The sequence below is a fragment of the Balaenoptera borealis genome, assembly GCF_965194805.1.
Source record: "Balaenoptera borealis genome assembly, chromosome: 11".
Classification (NCBI taxonomy): Eukaryota; Metazoa; Chordata; class Mammalia; order Artiodactyla; family Balaenopteridae; genus Balaenoptera; species Balaenoptera borealis.
This window is the reverse complement of record NC_138868.1, coordinates 61,998,271-62,021,419: the sequence shown is the minus strand read 5'-3', so window position 1 is coordinate 62,021,419 and position 23,149 is coordinate 61,998,271. Positions and strand designations below refer to the sequence as shown.

The 23,149-nt window shown below is 36.5% G+C and overlaps 1 protein-coding gene and 1 long non-coding RNA gene across 23 annotated transcripts in view; one reads left to right on the top strand and one right to left on the bottom strand.

Annotated features, from left to right (window-relative positions):
* The window catches only part of LOC309606391, a 190,886-nt gene that overhangs the window by 111,200 nt on the left and 56,537 nt on the right, over positions 1-23,149 (bottom strand). The window lies entirely within an intron of this gene.
* The window catches only part of DLG2 (discs large MAGUK scaffold protein 2), a 2,068,078-nt gene that overhangs the window by 2,020,068 nt on the left and 24,861 nt on the right, over positions 1-23,149 (top strand). For 12 of the 22 annotated variants that reach the window (XM_082343299.1, XM_082343288.1, XM_082343306.1 and 9 more), the window contains one exon: positions 17,035-17,134. In XM_082343299.1, coding sequence (XP_082199425.1) covers positions 17,035-17,134 — 100 coding nt within the window. Of the gene's footprint in view, positions 1-17,034; positions 17,135-17,967; positions 18,014-21,245; positions 21,288-23,149 lie in introns of all 22 variants that reach the window. The other 10 variants (XM_082343309.1, XM_082343293.1, XM_082343290.1 and 7 more) reach the window with 3 other exon arrangements.

The window sequence follows — 23,149 nt, the reverse complement described above, 5'->3', positions numbered from 1 at the left end:
TCAACCAACTCTTCCCTCAACCAACACTGCTTGGGCAACTACTATGTACTCAGCCCTAGAAAAGTGCAAACAGGAAACAAACTAGTAGTGAAATTTTGGCTCTGGAGTCCGAGAGCTGAGTTTGAATCTAGTTCTGCCACTTACCAGCTGGGCAAATGATGTTACCTCTCTAAGCCTCAGTTCTCTCATTTGTATATGTGTAATAGTATAGACAGAGGAGTGTGTGTGTGTGTGTGTGTGCACGAGTGTGTGATGGAATTGTGGGGAGGATTCAATGAGGTAATTAGTACAAAATGTCTGACAGGATTATACTGACAAGGGCACAGAGAAAGAGCTCAATAAATCTTGGTTGCTATTATTGTTATCGATGAGTTTATTTGGAGAAAAAAACGCGCTTTGAGTGAGCGGAGAGCAGTCAAGAACTCTGCCTAACTCCTTTTGCTGGTGGAATAACCTCCCCACCTGCTCTATTCCACGTGGTGAATGATGATCATTCTTCAGTATCTAGTTCACAGTTCACCTCTTGCTCCCCCCCACAGCAGAACTTATTCTGCCTTCCTGGTGCCTCTCAGTACCCCGCACGCACTGTCACACTGTATGAGTAACTTAGGAATCTCTCTCTGTCACTGAATTGTGAGGTCCTAGAGAGTTTATTGCAGCTCCAGTTCCTAACTCAGCACCTGACTTATACATGTGCTCAGCATATATTTGGTGCATGTATCTTAGGCAGTGGATGTAACTGCCTAAGATAAAGGAACCTGGAGTAGTTAGGAAAAGCCTTCTCTCAGGAAAGGTTCATGAGAGATGAATAACTTCAGAAGTGCTTGGACAGACAGCAGCGGAAACAGTAGGAAAGACAGTGTTCTATTACTTTCTATTAGTGTAAATCAATATATTGATTTGAGTGAGGGTCTTCTCCTCACACAGGTAACGGTAAATCAGCTTACAGCTTCCCTGCTGGCCTCATGGTGTTACATCACCTTCAGGGTAGGTGTGTAGAATCAGCCAGTGAGGACTGGCCTGAGGGATTACCAAAAAGAAGAGGAGCCCTTGGGAAAGTTGCAGAACTGGCATTCGTAGGAATGAAGAAATGAAATTGAGGAGTGGCGTCCTCCCTGCAAATGAGCATGTTATTTCATAATAGTAGAAAACGTTCAGTGTTATCATTGACCCTAGGGGACCCATCACAGAAATCTCTTTGCATAAACCATTTGAAAAGAATGAAGTACCAGAGATTATGTTTCAGAGAAAAAGTATAAAATTCCGCAGAAAGTAATTTGCCTGGAGAAGTTCTCAGCAGTGGCTGAAGTGCCTATATGCTAAAAGCAGGGTGGAATGCATACTTGGAATCTTGGCAAGCAATCACAGAAAGGCAGTATGCATAGTGGTTAAGGGCTCAGCTCTGGAACCAACTGCTTGGGTATGAAACCTGGCTGATGACTCACAGTTGTGTAAACCCTGAGCAAGTGACCAACTGCTCTGTACCTCGGTTTCCTTGTATGTAAAATGTGGACACAAAATAGTTGATAATTAGTGAAAAGCACTTAGAATGGTTAACCCATGTAAATCACTTAGAAAAGTACTTCCCTGTGGGTAAACGTTTAACAAATATTAGGGAGGAAAATGCTATTATGATTAGCAAGTCCCTGTTACCGACTTTGCTCCACATGTTGTTCTGGGGCACTGGGGGAAGTGCAAAAGAAAACTTTAAGACAAGATCCTCATCCTTACAGAGTTAGACTGAAGATGAAACATAAAACTAACTTCAGTAAGGCAGTTAGAGAACTCAGATTGCAAACTGGATGAATCTGTGTGACGAGGAGGGCGAGAAGTATAATAGAGAATAAGCCTAACAACCTTGTGGGTGCTCAGGTAAGGTTCATTGAATATAATTAAATGGGATTTCATTCAGGTTAGGACGTTATCAGCTATTTTGTAAAACTCCAGATTTTGGAGAACAAAAAAATCATAGGAATAAAAGAATCCTCTCAACTATCAGTGTATTTAGAGAATGCTAAAATTAGAAAGAAGAAAACGGAATTTCTTTAACTTGACCTTGAATGAGGTCTCAGATTCTGTGAATGATCGAGATGAAAGAAACCTCAGCGATCAGCTGGTCCGAGCACCTTGTTCTTCAGATGGAGAAACAGGCCCAGAGATATGAGGTGACTTACCCAAGTCACAGTGGAAACCCAGGTCTCCTCCTGCTTCTCAGTCTGATTCTCAACTCCGCGTGGACGCTTGTTGGCTTCTCTGGCTCCTGAATGGCATTCTTCCTGTCCAACACCAATCAGCTGATTGGACCCCCATCTGTGACTCCTAGAGCTTTTCCAGTGGGCACTTGCTTGTGCTCAATTATGTCCTGACAGCCACATCTTGTAGGCTTAACCCTCTAGGCTTTGACTAGAACCTTTTAGTTGTAGCAAATAGCAATCAAAGGAAAGGAAGGGAAGGAGGGAGGAAAGGAGGGAGGAAAGAAAGGGCAAAAAACCATTAACATAGAAATCAAGAAATTAGCAGTGTGACGAACATCTGATCCATTCAACTATTCTGATCCCCATTTTTCTGTCTAACACATGAGATTTAAAAATCATTCCAATGTGTCCCATTGGTGAGAACATCTTGAAAACGAGTAAAGTTGGAATGGAAGTTTTGGGGGTTTTTGCTTAGTTTTGCTTTGGTTTCAGATCCTGTGGGTTGTTGCATAAGCCATTAGCATTGTGTGGCTTAATGCCAAAATGCTGGACAATTCTAGAATTCTGAAGCAACTAATCGGAATCACATAGCTTGGCAATTTCCTATGGCATCTACTACACAAAATGGTGCACGAATTGACAAAGAAAATGACACATTGTCAGAATGCATTACTGAATGTTATCATCCTTTGCACTAGTCACAAATATCAATATCTATTTAAGTGAAGACCAAATTGCTAAGGGCTCAGCAGAGGGCTTGGCACATAAAAGGACATAGTAGCCATTCAATAAATAAATTTATTAATGAATAAAGTGAATAGTGAAAATCAGAAATGTATTAATAAATAAAGTGAATAAATAAATGAATGAGTGACCCCCAAACTAACAGCAGCATGAAGGTTCCATCAGCTACAATGAACTTGAAGAAAGCCATTTTTACTTTTTCCAACAACTGTAGCTATGGCCCAGTGACCACACAAAGTTTCAAGTTTGCAAGATGGGATGGACTGTGGAAGAAGCTCCGTTGTAGACAACTCAGTACAACAGCACCGTCTCTGATGTTTGATTCTCTGATACTTTGATTCTCCCAATTTGAGGTCATGTCCACATCCATGCTGGAATACTTTGAATCTTAACAAATAGATTCATACTAAAGCTAGCACCAGAGCCCTATATCCAGAATGATAACCTCCTTACCCCAACCTCGCAAAGAAAAAAAAAAAAAAAATCAGGAGCAAGTTTGAAAGAGTCTTCAGGTCATTTAGAGAATACTGTCTACAGTAATAGATCAAAGTCTTACTTTTCGTTTGATTGTAGTAGTACCGGTACAATACTCATGAACTACTCAAGAATAATAGTTTGACCAGTTATTTCAGTATGTCTCTGGGTATGATGCCCTGAATTGTAAATATATTATTTTCATAGTAATTTTTATTGTCTGGTAGCTTCAGATTTTAATGTAAAGTTTACACTTCTGTGACAAATAATTTCTCTTAGAAAAATTACTCTTCAAGCAGAGAATCTGATAATAAAAAAAACAGAGCTTAATTTCCCAGTTGTGGGATGTATCAGTGTTCTCTTTCAACTTGATTAAATAAATCTTGCCCTTGGCTAACAGACTTAAAATGTACCTTTCTCATAGAAGCCGTACATTGCAATGGGGTAATTAGGATTGTGTAGGGGGTGTTAGAAGGGGAGAAAAAAAAGCAGACAGGAAACATTGGGACCAATTATAAATTAAGAATAAATGTTTGCTAGAGGAGATGTCAGTTATTACAGATCATTTTGAAAGTAGTTTGACAATGTGTCAAATTTTTATAGCTATCCATAATTTTTAACTCAATAATTCAACTTCTAGAAATCTATCCCAAGGAAATAATTTGAAATACAAAAAATGTTACATTCATTGCAACATAGAGTACTTAAAAATGGGAAACTACAGAAGTATCCAATAATACAGGAATGTTTAAGCCAATTGTGGTAAATCCATTTGATGAAATATTAAGTTGTTATTATGCTTATAAGATGTATTGGTTTGTAGTTTTTATTTATTGTGATATATTTTCTAATTTTGGTGTCTGGTAATGGTGCCGTATAGAATGAGTTCTGTCTTTTGGAAGTTTGAGAAGAATTGATATTTATTCTTTTTTAAATGTTTAGTAGAATTCACCAGTGAAGCCAGCTAGGCCTGGGCTTTTCTTTGTGGCTAATTTTTCAAATTACTAATTTAATCTCTTTATTTGTTATAAATCTGTTCAGAGCTATTTTTCTTCTTGAGTCAGTTTTGGTAATTTGTGTCTTTCTAGGAATTTGTTCATTTCATTTGTCCATCTAAATTGTCTAATTTACTGGTAGACAACTGATCATAGTATTTCTTTATAATTCTTTTTATTTCTGTAGGGTCAGTAATGATATCTCCTCTTTTATTCCTAACTCTGGTAATGAGTCTTCTCTCTTTTTTTCTTAGCCAGTCTAACAGTTATAAATTTGTTAATCTTTTCAAAGAACTAACTTTTGGTTTTGTTGGTTTCTCTCTGTTGTTTTTCTGTTCTCTGTAGTTCATTAATTTCTACTCTAATCTTTATTATTTGCCTTTTTCTGCTTGCTTTAGGCTTAGCTTGGTCTTTTTTCCAGTGCCTTAAGGTGGAAGGTTAGACTTTTGATTTGAGATCTTTTTTAATATTATAGCTATAATATTTAATATTATAGCTATAAGTTTTCCTCTAAATATTGCTTTAGCTGTCATAAGTTTTGTTATCTGTGTCTTTTAAATATATTATTTATTTATTTATTTATTTATTTTTGGCTGTGTTGGGTCTTCATTTCTGTGCGAGGGCTTTCTCTAGTTGCGGCAAGTGGAGGCCACTCTTCATCATGGTGCGCGGGCCTCTCACTATCGTGGCCTCTCTTGCTGCTGAGCACAGGCTCCAGACGCGCAGGCTCAGTAGTTGTGGCTCACGGGCCTAGTTGCTCTGCGGCATGTGGGATCTTCCCAGACCAGGGCTCGAACCCGTGTCCCCTGCATTAGCAGGCAGATTCTCAACCACTGCGCCACCAGGGAAGCCCTATCTGTGTCTTTATTCTCATTCATTTCAAAGTCTTTTCTAGTTTCCTTATAATTTCTTCTTTGACCCATTGGTTAGTTAGGATAGTGTTTTTGTTTTTTTTAATGTCCGCATATTTGGGGATTTTCTAAATTTCTTTTTCATTATAGATTTCTAATTTCATTCCATTGTTAAGCATTCATTAAAGCTGATGCTTCCAAATACTCTCTAATGATATGTCACCATTAAAATAATTGGCTCCTATTTATTGAGCTTTAATAAATGTCAGGCACTATGATAATAGCTTTTTATACATATCACATTTAAATATTCAGAACTGAGGCTCAGAGATTAAACAAGCAAATAGCTGAGCCAGCACATTTTTATTACTAATAATAAACAGCAACTAGATCAGATCATTGAGCACAGAATTATGAGAAAAACAAATTCTGAGAGATAACTGCCAAGAAATGCAATTAAAAAAAACAAACATTATTCATTTGGCCATGGTTCTTATTCTTCCATTACTTCTCCCACTTTTCTCCAGACGTTTGTTATATTCCTTCTCTTCCTTCTTTTTCTTCTCCTTTTTTGCCAGAAGTTTCTCCCCATATTCCCAATGGGAATCATCCCTTAGCACTTCAGTTCATGCATTCATTTGACGAATATTTGAGTACCTACCTGCTCTAGATCCTAGATACAGAAATGAAAGGGATGTGGTGCCTGCTCTGAGATCATAATGTAGTGGGAGAGAGCTATGTAAAAATGAGTAGATGCACTGTGACAGCCTTGGGTAGAATATCTGAGCATATAACCTTAAAAATGAGTCAGTGTTCATGAGATGGACAAAGGGGGAAGGGTCTCTATAACCAGCACCCAAGTCAAGATATAGAAGATATACCTATAAATCAACTATACTTCAATTTAAAAAAAAGAAGATATACCTATATATATTTAGGAGAGTAGCCTAGGCTAGAAATATATTTTGGGGAAGTGTCATGGTTCTAGCCGTGATAAAGACACAGTTTCTCACTTTTCAACCACAAATTTGATTTCTACCACCATATCTTAGTTTTGCCTGTTCTAGAACTTCTTATAATTGGAATCATACGTACATAGTCTTTTGTGTCTGCCTTCTATGACTCAGCATAATGCTTTTGAGATTCATCCATGTTGTTGCTTATATTGGTAGTTCAATCCTTCTTATTGCTGAGTAACAATGGCAATATATTGTGTGTATCAGTATATCACAGTTTATCAACTTACCTGTTGATGGACATTAGAATTCCCATTTGGGGAATTATGAACATTCTTATACACACCTTTTTGTGGACATGTTTTTCTCTTGAGTAAATATCTAAGGGTGAATTGCTGAATCATAGGTTAGCTGTATGATAAACTTTACAAGAAACTGTCATAGTGTTTTCAAAGTGGCTATACCATTTTGCATTCCCACTAACAATTTATATGAGAGTTCCAATTGCTTCACATCCTTACCAACACCTAATATTGTCAGTCTTTTTACTTTCAGCCACTCTAGTGGGTATGGAGTGGTATCTTGCTCTGGCTTTAATTTCTCTGATGATTAATGATTTTTTTCACATGCTTACTGACCATTTGCATATCTTATGTTAAATATGCAGTTGAGTCTTTTGCCCATTTTTTATTTTATGTTTTTGCTTTTTATTGTTCAACTGTAGGAGTTTTTAAATATTCTGAATAAAAATCCTTTGTCAGATATATGTATTTTAAACATTGTTTCCCAGTTTGTGGCTTGGTTTTTTATTTTCTTAATGACCTCTTTTGAAAAGCAAAAGTTTTTAGTGATGAAATCCAGTTTACCATTTTTTAAAATTTACCATTAGTGCTTTTATGTTTTATCTACAAAATCTTTGCCGTCCTCAGATTACAAGTATATTCTGTTTTCTTCTAGAAATTGTATACTTCAGGCTTTTAGAATTAGGTCTGCAATCTATCTCTAGAAAATTTTGGTGTATGGTATAAGTTAAGAGACGAAGCTCATTATTATGAAAATTTTCAAGCTTACAAAAATGTAGAAAAAATAGAATTATGAACCTCTTATACCTATTAGCTTAAACAGTTACCAACTCATGGTCAATCTTGTTTTGTATATTCTCAAATATATGAGATATTTATAGATAGATAGATAGATAGGTAGATAGATAATCTCCCCTGAACTATTTTGAGAAGACATTGTAGAAATTATGGCCTGTTGTTGTTGTGTTCTAATCCAGAATTCAATCCAGGATCGCACACTGTAATTCATTTGTCCTATTTCCTTAATCTCCTTTAATCTAGAATGGTTCTTTAGCCTTTTCTGTTTTTTATGACAGTGACATAAGAGGATTAAGAGGATGTTTCTTAATTTTAATTTGCTGATTATCTCTTCATGGTTAGCTTCATCTAATGCATTTTTGGCAAGAATATTATATCAGTGATACTGTATACTTCTCGGTGCTTTCCATCAGGAGGGATATGGTGTCAGGTTATCCCACTATATGGTGATGCTAAGTTTGATCACTTGGTTAAGGTGTTATCTGCCAGATGACTCCACCATAAAGACACTTTTACCCACTTTTTTTTTTTTTTTTTTGGCTGTGTTGGGTCTTCGTTGCTGCACACGAGCTTTCTCTAGTTGTAGCGGGCGGGGCCTACTCTTCATTGCAGTGCGTGGGCTTCTCATTGCAGTGGCTTCTCTTGTTGCAGAGCACAGGCTCTAGGTGCTCAGGCTTCGGTAGTTGTGGCTCGCGGGCTTAGTTGCTCCGTGACATGTGGGATCTTCCTGGACCAGGGCTCGAACCCGTGTCCCCTGCATTGGCAGGTGGATTCTTAACCACTGCACCACCAGGGAAGCCCCTACCCACCTTTTTAACGATTAATCTGTTAGAAGATAAGTATCCTGAGAGGGCAGACAGCAGAAGCAAGAAGAACTACAATCCTGAAGCCTGTGGAACAAAAACCACATTCACAGCAAGATAGACAAGATGAAAAGGCAGAGGACAATGTACCAGATAAAGGAACAAGATAAAACCCCAGAAAAACAACTAAATGAAGTGGAGAAAGGCAGCCTTCCAGAAAAAGAATTCAGAATAATGATAGTGAAGATAATCCAGGACCTCGGAAAAAGAATGGAGGCAAAGATCGAGAAGATACAAGAAATGTTTAACAAAGACCTAGAAAAATTAAAGAACAAACAAACAGAGATGAACAATACAATAACTGAAATGAAAACTACACTAGAAGGAATCAATAGCAGAATAACTGAGGCAGAAGAATGGATAAGTGACCTGGAAGACAGAATGGTGGAGTTCACTGCCACGGAATAGAATAAAGAAAAAAGAATGAAAAGAAATGAAGACAGCCTAAGGGATCTCTGGGACAACATTAAAGACACCCACATTCGCATTATAGGGGTCCCAGAAGGAGAAGAGAGAGAGAAAGGACCTGAGAAAATATTTGAAGAGATTATAGTCGGAAACTTCCCTAACATGGGAAAGGAAATCGCCAGCCAAGTCCAGGAAGTGCAGAGAGCCCCAGGCAGGATAAACCCAAGGAGAAACACGCCGAGACGCATAGTAATCAAATTCACAAAAATTAAAGACAAAGAAAAATTATTAAAAACAACAAGGGAAAAATGACAGATAACATACAAGGGAACTCCCATAAGGTTAACAGCTGATTTCTCACCAGAAACTCTACAAGCCAGAAAGGAGTGGCACGATATATTTAAAGTGATGAAAGGGAAGAACCTACAACCAAGATTACTCTACCCAGCAAGGATCTCATTCAGATTCAATGGAGAAATCAAAAGCTTTACAGACAAGCAAAAGCTAAGAGAATTCAGCACCACCAAACCAGCTCTACAACAAATGCTAAAGGAACTTCTCCAAGTGGGAGACACAAGAGAAGAAAAGGACCTACAAAAACAAACCCAAAACAATTAAGAAAATGGTCATAGGAACATACATATCGATAATTACCTTAAATGTGAATGGATTTAATGCTCCAACCAAAAGTCACAGGCTCGTTGAATGGATACATAAACAAGACCCATATATATGCTGTCTACAGGAGACCCACTTCAGACCTAGGGACACATACAGACTGAAAGTGAGGGGATGGAAAAAGATTTTCCATGCAAATGGAAATCAAAAGAAAGCTGGAGTAGCAATACTCATATCAGATAAAATAGACTTTAAAATAAAGAATGTTACAAGAGACAAGGAAGGACACTGCATAATGATCAAGGGTTCAATCCAAGAAGAAGATATAACAATTACAAATATATATGCACCCAACATAGGAGCACCTCAGTACATAAGGCAAATGCTAACAGCTATAAAAGAAGAAATCGACAGTAACACAATAATAGTGGGGGACTTTAACACCTCACTTACACCAATGGACAGATCATCCAGGCAGAAAATTAATAAGGAAACATAAGCTTTAAGTGACACAATAGACCAGGTAGATTTAATTGATATTTATAGGACATTCCATCCAAAAACAGCAGATTACACTTTCTTCTCAAATGCACACGGAACATTCTCCAGGATAGATCATATCTTGGGTCACAGATCAAGCCTTGGTAAATTTAAGAAAGTTGAAGTCATATCAAGCATCTTTTCTGACCACAACGGTATGAGATTAGAAATAAATTACAGGGGAAAAAACCACAAAAAACACAAACACATGGAGGCTAAACAATAGGTTACTAAATAACCAAGCGATCACTGAAGAAATCAAAGAGACAATCAAAAAATACATAGAGACAAATGACAACGAAAACATGACGACCCAAAACCTATGGGATGCAGCAAAAGCAGTTCTAAGAGGAAAGTTTATAGCAATACAATCCTACCTCAAGAAACAAGAGAAATCTCAAATAATAATATCTAACCTTACACCTAAAAGAACTAGAGAAAGAAAAACAAACAAAACCCGAAGTTAGTAGAAGGAAAGAAATCATAAAGACCAGAGCAGAAATAAATGAAATAGAAACAAAGAAAACAATAGCAAAGATCAATAAAACTAAAAGCTGGTTCTTTGAGAATATAAACAAAATTGATAAACCTTTAGCCAGACCCATCAAGAAAAAGAGGGAGAGGACTCAAATCAATAAAATTAGAAATGAAAAAAAAAGAAGATAATGTATCCTGTTCCCCAACAAATTTTTAATCAATAATTTTTGTAACCACTGATGATTCTTGCCTGAATTAATTATTATTATGGTAGTCAAAAAATGGTGATTTCCTAACTTTATTATTTCTTCTATAGTTATTAGCATTCTACATAAGAGAACTTTCTCTTTTTCCCCATTATTTTTTTTTTTTTAATTTTATAGCTACTTTTATTTTTATTTATTTATTTATTTATTTATCTTTGGCTGTGCTGGGTCTTCGGTTCGTGCGAGGGCTTTCTCCAGTTGAGGCAAGTGGGGGCCACTCTTCATCGCGGTGCGGGGACCGCTCTTCATCGCGGTGCGCGGGCCTTTCACTATCGCGGCCCCTCCCGTTGCGGGGCACAGGCTCCAGACGCGCAGGCTCAGTAGTTGTGGCTCACGGGCCCAGCTGCTCCGCGGCACGTGGGATCTTCCCAGACCAGGGCTCGAACCCGTGTCCCCCGCATTAGCAGGCAGATTCCCAACCACTGCGCCACCAGGGAAGCCCTTCCCCATTATTAATTATTTAATTTAGGTACTTTGGGTAATCTTTATGGACTCATGATTTTCTTTTTTAATTCAATGTGTTATACTCCATTTCTGTCATTATTCATTTTGGTATTCAACTTGTCTAGATTTGGCTGGTGTGATCCGTTTTAAACTGGCTTTGGTGTCCTTTTGACATGCCATCATTAGTTCTAGGTTTTCTAAATTTTGTGTTATTTTTGTGTTTATGTTTAGTACTTTTTACTTTCCAGTCCAACAAAATGTTTCAGACTTACCTTTTACTTTACCTGCTCATGAAATCAGCCATTTCTCAAAAAAAACACACAAAAACCTAGCTCTTTTTTGTAGGAAATGGCATTTAGAAAACAAAATCTGAGCACCAGGTTTGCTTTTTGCTTCTGGGATATCATTACATCTAGGCTCCTTTAATGGACAGAGAAAGAAAAATAAATTTGTTTAGAAAAATCATAAATTTATATCAGATGCTTCTAATTACTATTTACCATCATAAGATATTTCCTCTCCTTACCTCATTCCATGATTGTACCTTACCCTTCTTTCACAAGGACAACCTTGTTTCACAACATCAGTGTGTTTTACTCACTTGCTCATTACTCACACACCAAATAGTTTCAGAATTCAACAGACAATAAGCCTCCTAAGTGAAGTTCAAAATTTCTTTACAATTCTATCTTTAGAATATATTCTGAGGGTAAGTAGTCAGAGTACTATGTTTCTCCCATATTTTTTTTGAAGCAAATTCAATGCATTAACTTATTTCAACTGTAACTACTTAAATATGGCATGACCACAATGCCATTTATCACACGTAAAAATTAATAATTATTGGATTAATATTCCATCTATTTCAGGTCTTAAATTGACTCATAAATATCATAAATGCTTTTTTGTTTCTTTATTATACAATTTCTTTGCTTGAACCAGAAGTGAAATCTATTGCAGTTGGTTGATCCCTCTTAGTTCTCTTCTGATTTATATGTTTTCCCCCATTTTTTTGTATGTTTTGTTTCCATTTTTATATTTAAGAAACCAGGTCATTTGTCTTATAGAGTTTGCTCCAGATTTTCTTTGTAGTATAATTTAGCAGGTTTCTCTGTCCTCTTTATTTCTGTAAACTGGTAGTTGGATCTAGAGGTTTGGTTAGATTCAGACTCATTGGTAAAGGAGGGTTTTCTTTCCTTTTCTTTTGAGAGTAGAGGTTTACAGAACTACTTTGTGGTAATATTTTGTTTTCCCATCAGGAAGCACATTCATTTGATTGTCTTTTTGTGTGTGTGATGTTACCAGCCATTGATGCTCAATGTCTAGATGCATTAATTCATTAGCCCTGCAAACAGAACCCTGAGACACTGTTACAGACACGTTTACAGACACACTGTTATAGACACACATCCATTCAGACACGTTTCTAGAACAGACATATCTCAGGCCAACTCCTGTCTTTCCTTTAACAACCTCTTTGCTTCATTGTTACCTGTTTTTGGACCTCTCTTGTTTTAAACTTCTCTTTTTTTCTGTATGAAAACATGATGTGTATAATAGAAAGTGGTGGCCCAAACTTATAGTAACAACCTTCCAAAGGGAACACAATTATTTTAGAGGAGGAGAGACAAGAATGAAGAGGGAAAAAACATGAGAGATAAAAGAGGGCACAGAAAAAGGTGTATATGAGCTCAGTATACATTTAAATCAAATTCTGCCTAGAGAACATTCATATCATGAATGTGACTTTTTAGAACTATGAAACATTTGAAGCTTGAAAAATTAGAACACGAAGAAGAAAAACTTTAAAATGCCCCTCGTTTTAAAGTTTTCTGAACGAAAAGGATAAAAACACATCAAGATTCACTCATGTGTCTTTAAAAACATGGGATTTGAGTGGGAGAAGGAGCAATTTGAGTTTTTTGTTTTGTTTCTTTTCTTCATGTAGTGTGTATTTTACCTTAAACCAGTTCACCAATGCCATTACATTCTGGGGTCAGACTGCACAGTTTCGTGCCATTTGACCTAACAACTTGGAGACTTCTGAGTGACAGTAATAATATGCTGACTCCTATAATGAGTGTTCTAATGTCTGTCACAACATGAAAGGTATTCACTTAACAGAGACACAACAGAATCAGATAAATAAGGCATGTGTATCTGATTGACTGCAAGGGTTGGAGAGGGTGGTTTCCTCTCAATCAAAGATAAAAAATATTTACACCAAGTAAAATTTAAAACATGCTGTGATTGTTTGCTTTCATCCCATAGTGTGGAGGTTAGGGAGAGGGTTCTTTTTGTTTTTTAAGACCTTATTGAGATATAATTCACATAGTATACAATTCACAGACTTAAAGTGTCCAATTCAGTGTTGTTTAGTATATTCATAGGGTTATGCAGCCATCACCACAATCTAATTTTAGAACATTTTCATCTTTCCTAAAGCTAACACTGTACCCATTAGCTGTCACTTCCCATTCTCTGTACCCCCTACCCTCACTCAGCCCCAACCAACCACTAATCTACTTTGTCTGTAGATTTGCCCCTCATGGGCACTTACCTTTTAAAAGCCGTTCATAACCTGTCCCACTGAAATTTTTTTACTTTATTTTTGTACATTATTTAAAAACAAGTACAATAGAATAGAACCCTCAAAACATGAAAGGGTCTCAAAAAATTGTAGCAGGATATCCCACAAAAATATTGTTGAAGCCAATAGCATCTGATGGCTTAAATAAATAATTGCCAAGCAGTGAAGCTGTGGGAAAGAAGACAGATTACAGTATTACTTAAGAAAGTCAGATGCTAATGATTTTAAATATAAACTTGAAACAGGCTTGAGTTATGGAAACTTTTCTTGCTCTAAGACCAGCAATATTTGCAACCAGGAGTATTTGCAAATTCAGATTCTAACTTCACTGCTCACCAACTGTGTGACTCTGGGCAAGTAACAGAAGATTTGTAAACTTTAGTTTCCTCATCTGTAATATGAGAATAATGATGGTACCAACCTCATGAAGTTACTGTGGAGATTCGCATATGCAGAGCCTTTAGAACCAAGCCTGGCACATAATAAGTCTCAGCAAATGTTACTTGTTGTCTTTTTACCATTTTTGTTCATAAGAACTCAATAATCCAGGTCAAATTCCACAATGGAATTCTTAGATATGCCAACTTTCCACTTGCCACGTGTGATTGGTATTTTCAAAATCTCTGCTCAAAGAAGTTTTCTGCCATGAAGACAATGGATTGGAATTTAAGATACTGTAATGTAGAGGAAAATAGCACTGATCAAGTATGATTAATAGAGCTGTAGGTTAGCCTTCAGTTGCTTTAGAACGATGTGTTCCATGAATAGTAAAAGTGCTGATTTATTATTCTCACCTAACACTCGTGTAACAGATTTTTTCTTTTCTAAATTAAAAGAAAAAACTAACAGCAATGAAAACAAAAGCTGATATAATGGTATTATACATGTTTAACAAAATAAAGAATAGATTAGAGCACCATAAACCACATATAACCTCTTCTAGTTGAAATGTTTAACTAAGACCTTAAATGTGTGACTTTTAAATCTGTGCGTGTGAAGGGAAGTTGTGATTTGGTTTTGTGTCCATAAATGTAAGGCAATGTGACCACCAATGAATGATTCCATTACCTTTTCTTTAACTCCAGTACAAAGTGGCTTTCGGTAATAGAGTGATATGTTAGATAATTTTATTTTTGAGGAATTATTATGCATTTTCTGTTCTTTTAAAAAGTGTGGTGCTAAATATTATGATGTCCCAATCAGATGACTCATGATACACAACATTTTCATACTCGGGAAATGTTAACACATTATAGTCCTTGCTTTGAAAAGATAAAAGAATGAATCACAAACAACACATTTTCATTTTCCTTTGACCCCAAGAGACAATTTAAACAATGTGGTTTGCATGCGGCCCCATATGGCCCTCAAAAGGCCTCCACATTGTGCATTCATGTCTACATTTTAACCCCAGGCTTTATTCCTCCTGGCATTGTTTTGTATTTGCATGAAAATATGTTTTTTTTTTTTGCATGACAAGCCATCCGTAATGTTGAAGTTAAATGTCTAACATATCTTGCAATATCACGTGTCATTAATTCTTACATGATATTTTTTTTCTTTTATTTTCAGTTACTGAAGTTAAATATGCTTGAAATGTAAAAGTGGCATGAAACTGGAGTGATGCAAGAATATTTAATGTTCCTTTAAGGACTTACCATTTTTTAACTGGGAAAATTTGGGGGGTAGTTCCCAGCCTTGTCTTCGGACACCAATCCCTCAATTACAAATTATGATAAAACTATATTGAACACAAGTGCTGTCAGCAGAGTAATAAATTCTGAAGTGATACTTCTTTTTTTCCCTGAGAATGTGTTTCTAGTTCTTGAATATGAAATACAAAATGTGTCCCCTAATTTCAGGATTTATTAAATATTTGATTTAGTTTTCTTAAAGCCTTCTTAATGGTACATAAAATTAAGCTCAACTGACTTTGGTGAAATTTCCTAACTAAAAAAGTAATGAATTACTAAATGACAGCGCCAACATTTTAATACTTTAATATTTCCTAAATGAACATGACTACCAAAATGGATATTCGATATAGGAGTGCATGAGCATACAAAGAAAATAAGTTATTTATACCATTTTGTCAAGCATCAAATTCATAAGAGCACATAACTGATTCCCGCCAATGGGCCAAAATATCCAAACAAGTGCTGTTTTTTCCAAGTAGTCACCTTGCTAGCTCTGCATTTATTCCTATCAGCTGTCATTGCTAAAACCGTTTTAGAATACCCCTTGTCAAGTTACCTTCAGTCTTTGGCACACTAATACCTGTGTGGTAACAAATCTTGTTTCTTGGAGAGAGACCCTCAGAGCCAAGTCAGTCAAATAAGCTGGCAAAACATGTTTTTAAAATGATACGTCAATATGAAATTACCAAGACTTGCATGGCTTATAGCCTATAAATGATTAAGAACGCGTTTCCCAAAGAAGAACCCCAGATAGCATTTACATAACAGCAACAGTGGGAATAAATGAAATTTTCTTAAGAAGTCTTTTAGGCAAGCATCTGATATTCACTTCAATGAATAAGTTCTGATACATGTATTCTGTTACATCTATCTGTATTATTTTAAATTCCACCTCATTTAAGGTAATGGAGTGGTTTACATTTTTAAGGACAGCGCTTCTTCCATTTTTTCTTGTCATATCAGAATATAGATAAGTGGCCATTATATCTCCCTTGCTTGAGTGAATATCAAGTTAATACCTCTTTAGCAGCAATTTTAGTAGATTTTGGTTGATGGTGTCTTGACTGTCACCAGCTAGCTCTGTGATACTGGCAGGGGACTCAGCCTCTCTGTGCCTCTGGCCCCCTGTCTACAAGTGAGGGCTTGGAGCTCAATGATCTTTAAAATCTCTTTTGAATGAAAATATAATACTGTAATTATCATATAGCTGTGTGGGAATGAAATCATCATATATCATAAATCCACACACATCTCTGAGGTTTTGATTAAATTCAAGCTGAAGTAACTCAAATTCCAGTTATTTAAAAAGACACGTAGACACTGATGTGTCTAGCGTCTCTAGTAAAGTCTTTTCTACCTGATGATAATGATGATTATAAAGATGACATTTGTATAGCACTTTATGTTTATACTGCCTTACATGAGTCTCACAACCTAAGAGCTGCTGTCGTGATCCTCAATATGCAGATGAAGTAGATACTGAGGTTCAAAGAGATTCAGTTACCTGTCTAAGGTGATGAACTAGCAAGTTACAGAGCCAGACAGAGGGTCTTCTACTTCCAATTTAATATTCATTTCCCCCATCGTCATTTACCTGCCTTTTAAAAAGGAGACAGTTTTCCCAAGGTGTCATTTTTCAGAATTTACACTCCTGGAAACTAAAATCTGCCTTTAGGGACCCTCCCGCACCCCTTTAGACTATCCACTTGCGTCACTACAGCTCTCTCTGCTTTTACAAACTAGTTGTTTTGTCAGCATGAGTGTGACAACAATTAGACGTCCCCTGTTTTTGCCCCATGCCTTTTCTCCTTCACAGTCATTCAATGACAAGCGTAAAAAGAGCTTCATCTTTTCACGAAAATTCCCATTCTACAAGAACAAGGAGCAGAGTGAGCAGGAAACCAGTGATCCTGAACGTAAGTAGATTCTCGAAGAGAATGTCACCTGCAACACAAGAGAAAAAAATCCTTCACGGGCAACACGCATGATGTAGGCTCCCCCACGCCACACGCCTAGGCAAACAAACACGGCAGGCAGGCAGGTCAGGGCTTACTACTGTGACCAGTGTTTGGCTGCAGTCTGGATCCTTCCCTGGATGGAGCTCTTCTTTGCAGAACGCATTGGAGAGGGACCTGAGGAAGCAGGGACTTTGCTTCCAAACAGCATTTATCTGTGACCAGGACTGGGTCTGGTTCGCGTTTTCTATCACGCAACTCTCCAAGGGCTCGAGACAAATTCTTTTCTGGACAGAAATATTAGATTCCATTGCCACATGTATTGTTTTGGAATGCTAGCTAACTGGGAGTGATTAAATTCCCTTTATTGATTACTAGCATTTGTTCACTCTTTCCCTCCCAGCAAATAGTAAACACTTCCTTACTGAGCAGTGAGCTTGTATTGGGTGGATGCTCAGACTGAGAATTGGCCATGAAACTCGGAGGGGATCATCGCTCTCAGTGGTACGTTGCTGTGGCAATACTGACAGTGGGCAAAAATGACATCTGCTGACTCTTTCTCTTTTTCATAATAATCTTTGGCTTAAACCCTTCGAGTTGCTTTACAAATCCTTGAGTCTCAGTCCAGGGAGTTTGGGGTGAAAGTTGTTTCAGAAGAAGAGAGCATGGGATCCAGATTGCTCAGGCAACACGGTCTGTCATGGTAGTATCCATTTCAACTCCACTGACTTCTTCCTTCCTCTTCCGTGGCTGTTCTCCCTCTCTCATTGCTCTCTCTGGGGACTTCCATGCAGGACATCCCCGGATTAGGTGACGACGGTTATGGAACAAAGACTCTGAGTAAGTTCCCAGGAATGGTCACTGTAACTTTTCTTTTCTTTTTCTTTCCTTTTGAGTTTCGCTTTTGTTCCTTTTCTCGAGGGCCTTTCACTCCTAGCATGCACAAGATACGAGTTTTATTTGTTACCTAGCTGTGAATGCTCCTACAAAGCAATTTTCAGCTGTTTTGTTCTGCATGTCAGCATTTAAAAGCAAAGTGTCTCAGGCACTGTAACTTCCGTTGCAGTTCACACCTTCCCTTTCTGACCGTGTGATGTGACCAGCATGGTCCTGATGCCGCCGTGGCATCCCTTGCTCTGCCGCCTGATACCTCCCAGGGAGCAAGAAGCCATGTTGAAAGAAAGGGCGAGTTAAATGCTCTAGACCAGGAAAGCAGAAATGTATTTTATATTCTTTCTTCTGGCTTTTCCCCCAGACATACTTAATGACCTTGCCAAATTCCATAATTGGGTTGTACTTTGCTATTAGTAAAGGAGCTGTTTTATAGTCAAAAGGAACATGCATTCTCAAAAAGTAAATATTAAGCTATTTGATCTTCCATGAATAATTCTTTGCTATTAACTTTGACTGATTTTTTTTTCTGACTTGCAGTGATCCTGCTTGAAATGTTTGTATGATAAAGTTTTAGATATGTATTAATATGTTTTTCTATCAGTGATTTATTAGCTGCATTGCATAACCAGATCTTCATTTTATGGTTTAGAGTGGAAAGAAAAATACATTAAACTTTAAAATTTTCTAGTTATTAATGCCTTTATTCTGTGTCTCATTGCACTAACAAAAAATAATAATTCTGTGTATTAATATACTATACTATGATTTTTCTTTCTTTAATACTAACTCCATTGTGTAGGCATCAATGAACTAAGAACAGTTTTGTGTCTTTTGCAGCTGTATCACATGTTCATTTTTGTTTGTTTTCTTTTGTTTTAATTTAACAGCTGTGGGCAATATTTTTAGAAGCTGTTCATTTCATTTCTATAAAACAAAATAACATTGAGCTGGACTTTGTTTTCAAGAGCTGGTTATATAACCCTGCGTAATGATACCCTTCATCCTTCAAATTGTTAATTTGGACTCTTTTTTTTTTTAGATATGTATATTTAGAAAACAAAATCTGATCAAGAGTAACTACTGATCTCCTTAAAGATGAAAACTTTATCTTTGAATCTCTGTATGGAATATGTCATGAAATTTTTCTTGAATTGGTGGCTGAAATTCAAATGTAGATTTCAACAGTATCTGGATAGCATCAAATACCACCTGAGAGAATTTCTTAAATTTTCAGTGGGGGTGGGGAGCATTTTAATATATTGTTAATATGAACATCACTAAAAAGTAGCTTCTATTGGAGAGTCAAAAATATAAGTTATGCCTTTTTATATCTAGAATGATGCCCTTTTAAATCCAAAGGTTTGTTTACTCTTTAAAAATTGAACAGATTTCACTAGGTAGTTATTTGCCAGTTAACGCTACTGGTAGCCATAATGTGGACTTTAGCTGGGACATATTTTTAATTTCTTTTTACCTACAAAATAGAAAAAGTCTGTTAAACAGTATCTTGATGTTAAGAGAGATTGGTCGTTAAATAAAACACTGCATGCTTCTAAATTTCTATAGTGTAGCTTCATTCTAAATTATTTTAAAAGTAAAAATCAAAAACAAAACAAAAATAAACCTGTCATCTTCAAGTCAAGGTACTTGTAATAATCACACACGTGAAAATATGCCATTGTTGGGTGTGTACTTAGACTTTCTTTTCAGTAACAAAAAACAAATATGCACTAATTCATCCACACTTCTTTCCCTAGTGCCTCTTTGCACTTGTAACGTATGTACCTAAATTAATAATGCAGTTCTGGTCAAACACCCACACAAAGAGAAATGATTCGGGTGAATTTAACCCATGCTTTGATTTTCATTAGTTTCATGCTCTGAAATTAATCCATCTAGGATGTGTTAACTAACACTACTGTGGGAGTCCTTTCACAATGTTCACATGTATCACATCATCACACAGTACACTTTAAAATATATTACAATTTTATCTGTCAGTTATATCTTAATAAAGCTAAAAAATGAAAACTAATCCATCCAAGAATCTATAATAGCAAATACATTTTAAAGCACTTTTTTTAACTGTTAGAGAATAATGTTCTATATTCTTTTCCTTTTTTCTAAAGATGTACAACAATTGTCACTTTTTAAAAAGCTGAATTTATTGCTAATGAGCTTCAGAAATCAAATAGTCGCATATTCTTCATTCAATTAGCCTGATATACAAAGAAGTTAGTAAGTTGATGAATTTATCTTCTATAGCTTAATAAATAGTACAGATGAAAGGAAGTGATTATGGAAATAAAGCCCTAATTCTGGCACATAACCAATATGTCCCTTTTATGCTAGTTAAACTGTGTTTTTATGAAAAAAAAAGTTCGAAATATCACTGTATACTTGTGCAGTCATTCAGCATGGATTAAAAACATACTTCGTGCCAGAACCTGTGCTTAGTATCAGACCGTTTATCTTCTGCCTGTTCCATTCCTCCAGAACCTAATAGCTATTCAAGCAAGAATCTTAAAATAAAAACAAGGAAATATTGAACTGACTCATAAAACATTTTTCAGTGACTCATTTCTTCCTCCAAGATTTCCTACACACTCACTAAAGCAGGAAAGTTCTTCAACAATCTCTTTCATCTTGTGAATTAGTTTAGGAAGTATTTAAATAGAAATAAAATTCAAGGGATTCCAGGGATCAACTGGCAATTTGAAATGCAATATTCCTGCAAAATACGTAAAGGCAAAATACAGCAACAAAAAGCCTGCAAGAAAACAGTCCCTGCATACCAGAATCTCTTGAATTTATAGTCAGGAACATCCAGTTGAGAGACATTGACCTTTGTAACAAGAATCTGGAAAATCAGAGCAACATGAATGGGTCAAAGTATTTATAAAAAGAAAAGTGCTTAGATGGACATTATGCATTTTTTATAATTAAACATACTTTACTGTTTGCTAAAAAAGAAGATACAGCAATCAAGTAGTAGCCTCCTGGAAAACAGAGATAAAGTTTTCATCTTCATCTTATCTGAGTTTTCTTAATGCGTCTCCTCTGCGGCCTCTTACTTGCCTTTCGCTCACATTTCTAGTAGCCTTGCATGGTATTCCTTTAAGTTCTGGCTGCTCTCCAGCGCTTGGTATCTCTTTAATTTGCTGTGCTGTTCTTGCAGAACATGTTTCTTCTAATGCCAGCGATAGCGAAAGTAGCTACCGTAAGTTATTGCTTTGGTTTGTGATTCTTTTCTTTGCAATTGCCCCTTTGCCTGTGGTGTGCATTTCAGATTTTTGCTGTCGTTGTTTTTCAATTGCTGCCCTTTATCATCCTCATCCAAAGCAAATGGCTTGAAATGAAATCATCATCTGATGTGGAAAGATACCAAAGACACTAGGGCCGTGGGTGGACTCATGTGATTTGTGCGAGAGGCAGCAATCTTGCTAATAAATGACTCCAACCTCAGTTGGCTGTGGCCTGATGATGCAATTCTCCTAGAGAAGGTGGGGGTAAAGTTCGACTTGGTGGATTCTGACATTCTGTCCCCCAAAATAATTTAAGCTCCCTGCAGAAAGGTTGAAAAGTTGTCATGGTTTTATTTTCCTTCTCCTTTTGCCTTTTCCTTTCTGTTCCTGGCTCCCCTTCACAAGAGAAATCCTGATAAATTACAGTGTTCCTTTTAAATGGAGCATGAACTTTATATATCTCTTCTCTCCTTGATTAATATTTTGAGGTAGATACTATGTTATATCTAACTTTAAATTTTGATGGTTGGGAAGAGATGAAAAAGTTTCATCCTCTAATGTTGAAGGAACTCACATTTTGTTTAAAAGTGAACAAATCTTGGATCAGAAAGCTTAACTGAAAAGGTAGGTAACTATTTAAAAATTATTTCTGGTGTTTGTTTGGTCACCTCAAGCCATTTGCTTAGTGATATAAAAATATTCACCAAATGCCAAGCACATCCTTTTTATCTGTTCTTGTGGTTTCTTACCACGTACAGGTTTTTGGTGACTAAAATAGGTACATGTTATTACTGGGATCCTTGCAATTTCTGTAATATTTATTTATATGCCTTAGTGAAATGGGTTACTCAAAAAGCAATTGCTGAGGATATTAGAAAATTGCAGGCCCAATACATATGACCCTCAGCTACCAAGATAGAAATTGGTTGGAGGTTTTTGTTTTGGGGTATTTTTTTCTGTTTTGTTTTGTTTTTTGTCTTTTTGCTTGTATTAACTGAAAACAAGAATAGAAGAATAGAATAGCTTTTATTTTTGTTTTTTTCCGTTACAGCATGGTAATTTACAAAACCATGCCTTTTTTTGAGGTGGAATGTCAAATAGTGTTCTTGAAGTGTGACAAATTCAATCTGGATCTTGAGAAAGGCTTTGGATAATCAGATTGGTAGAAAAATAGAAAAAAAAAGCACAAAAGAGGAAAGATGACAGATGGAGGAGGAAGATGAAACACACCACAGAACGAAATGAAGAAAAGTTGTAATGAGATGCCTTTGATCAACCAAATAATATTAGAACCCCCTCATTTCCTTCCTCAACATGATGACAAGTCCTGCTGATGAAAGGAATTAAAGCATTCTTGTTCTTAACGTGACTTTAACATTTGTACATTCTTCCTACTTTTATACTTTTATGATTATCCCAAGTTGGGAAAATATTTGCCTCCCCCATCTCTTCATTTGGTTTTAAAACAAAGAAACCTGGCTGGTTAAGAAGTGACCAAAGATTATCTTCCCTGCGCCTGAAGTACCCTCAATTTAGTATAAGGAAAATATAACTTATTTGTTGGGTTTCATGGAGACCCTTGGCCCTAATTTCTTTGGCGTCAGTTTTCAATTTTTAAGTGTTGTGCTTCCATCCTGTAGATACAGGTAGAGAAAGGGAAAATATCAAATCTTGTTCTTTCAATCCCTTTTATGGAAAGTATATAAGAACTACCTTTTCCTTCAGAAAGCTTTTTTTAGAGTATTTCAGAAGCCCTTCTCTTCTCCTTCAGAGATGGGAATGTTCTTCCCAGAATCATTAAGTTATAAAAATTGCACCAAGGCTTTCAGCTGTTTGA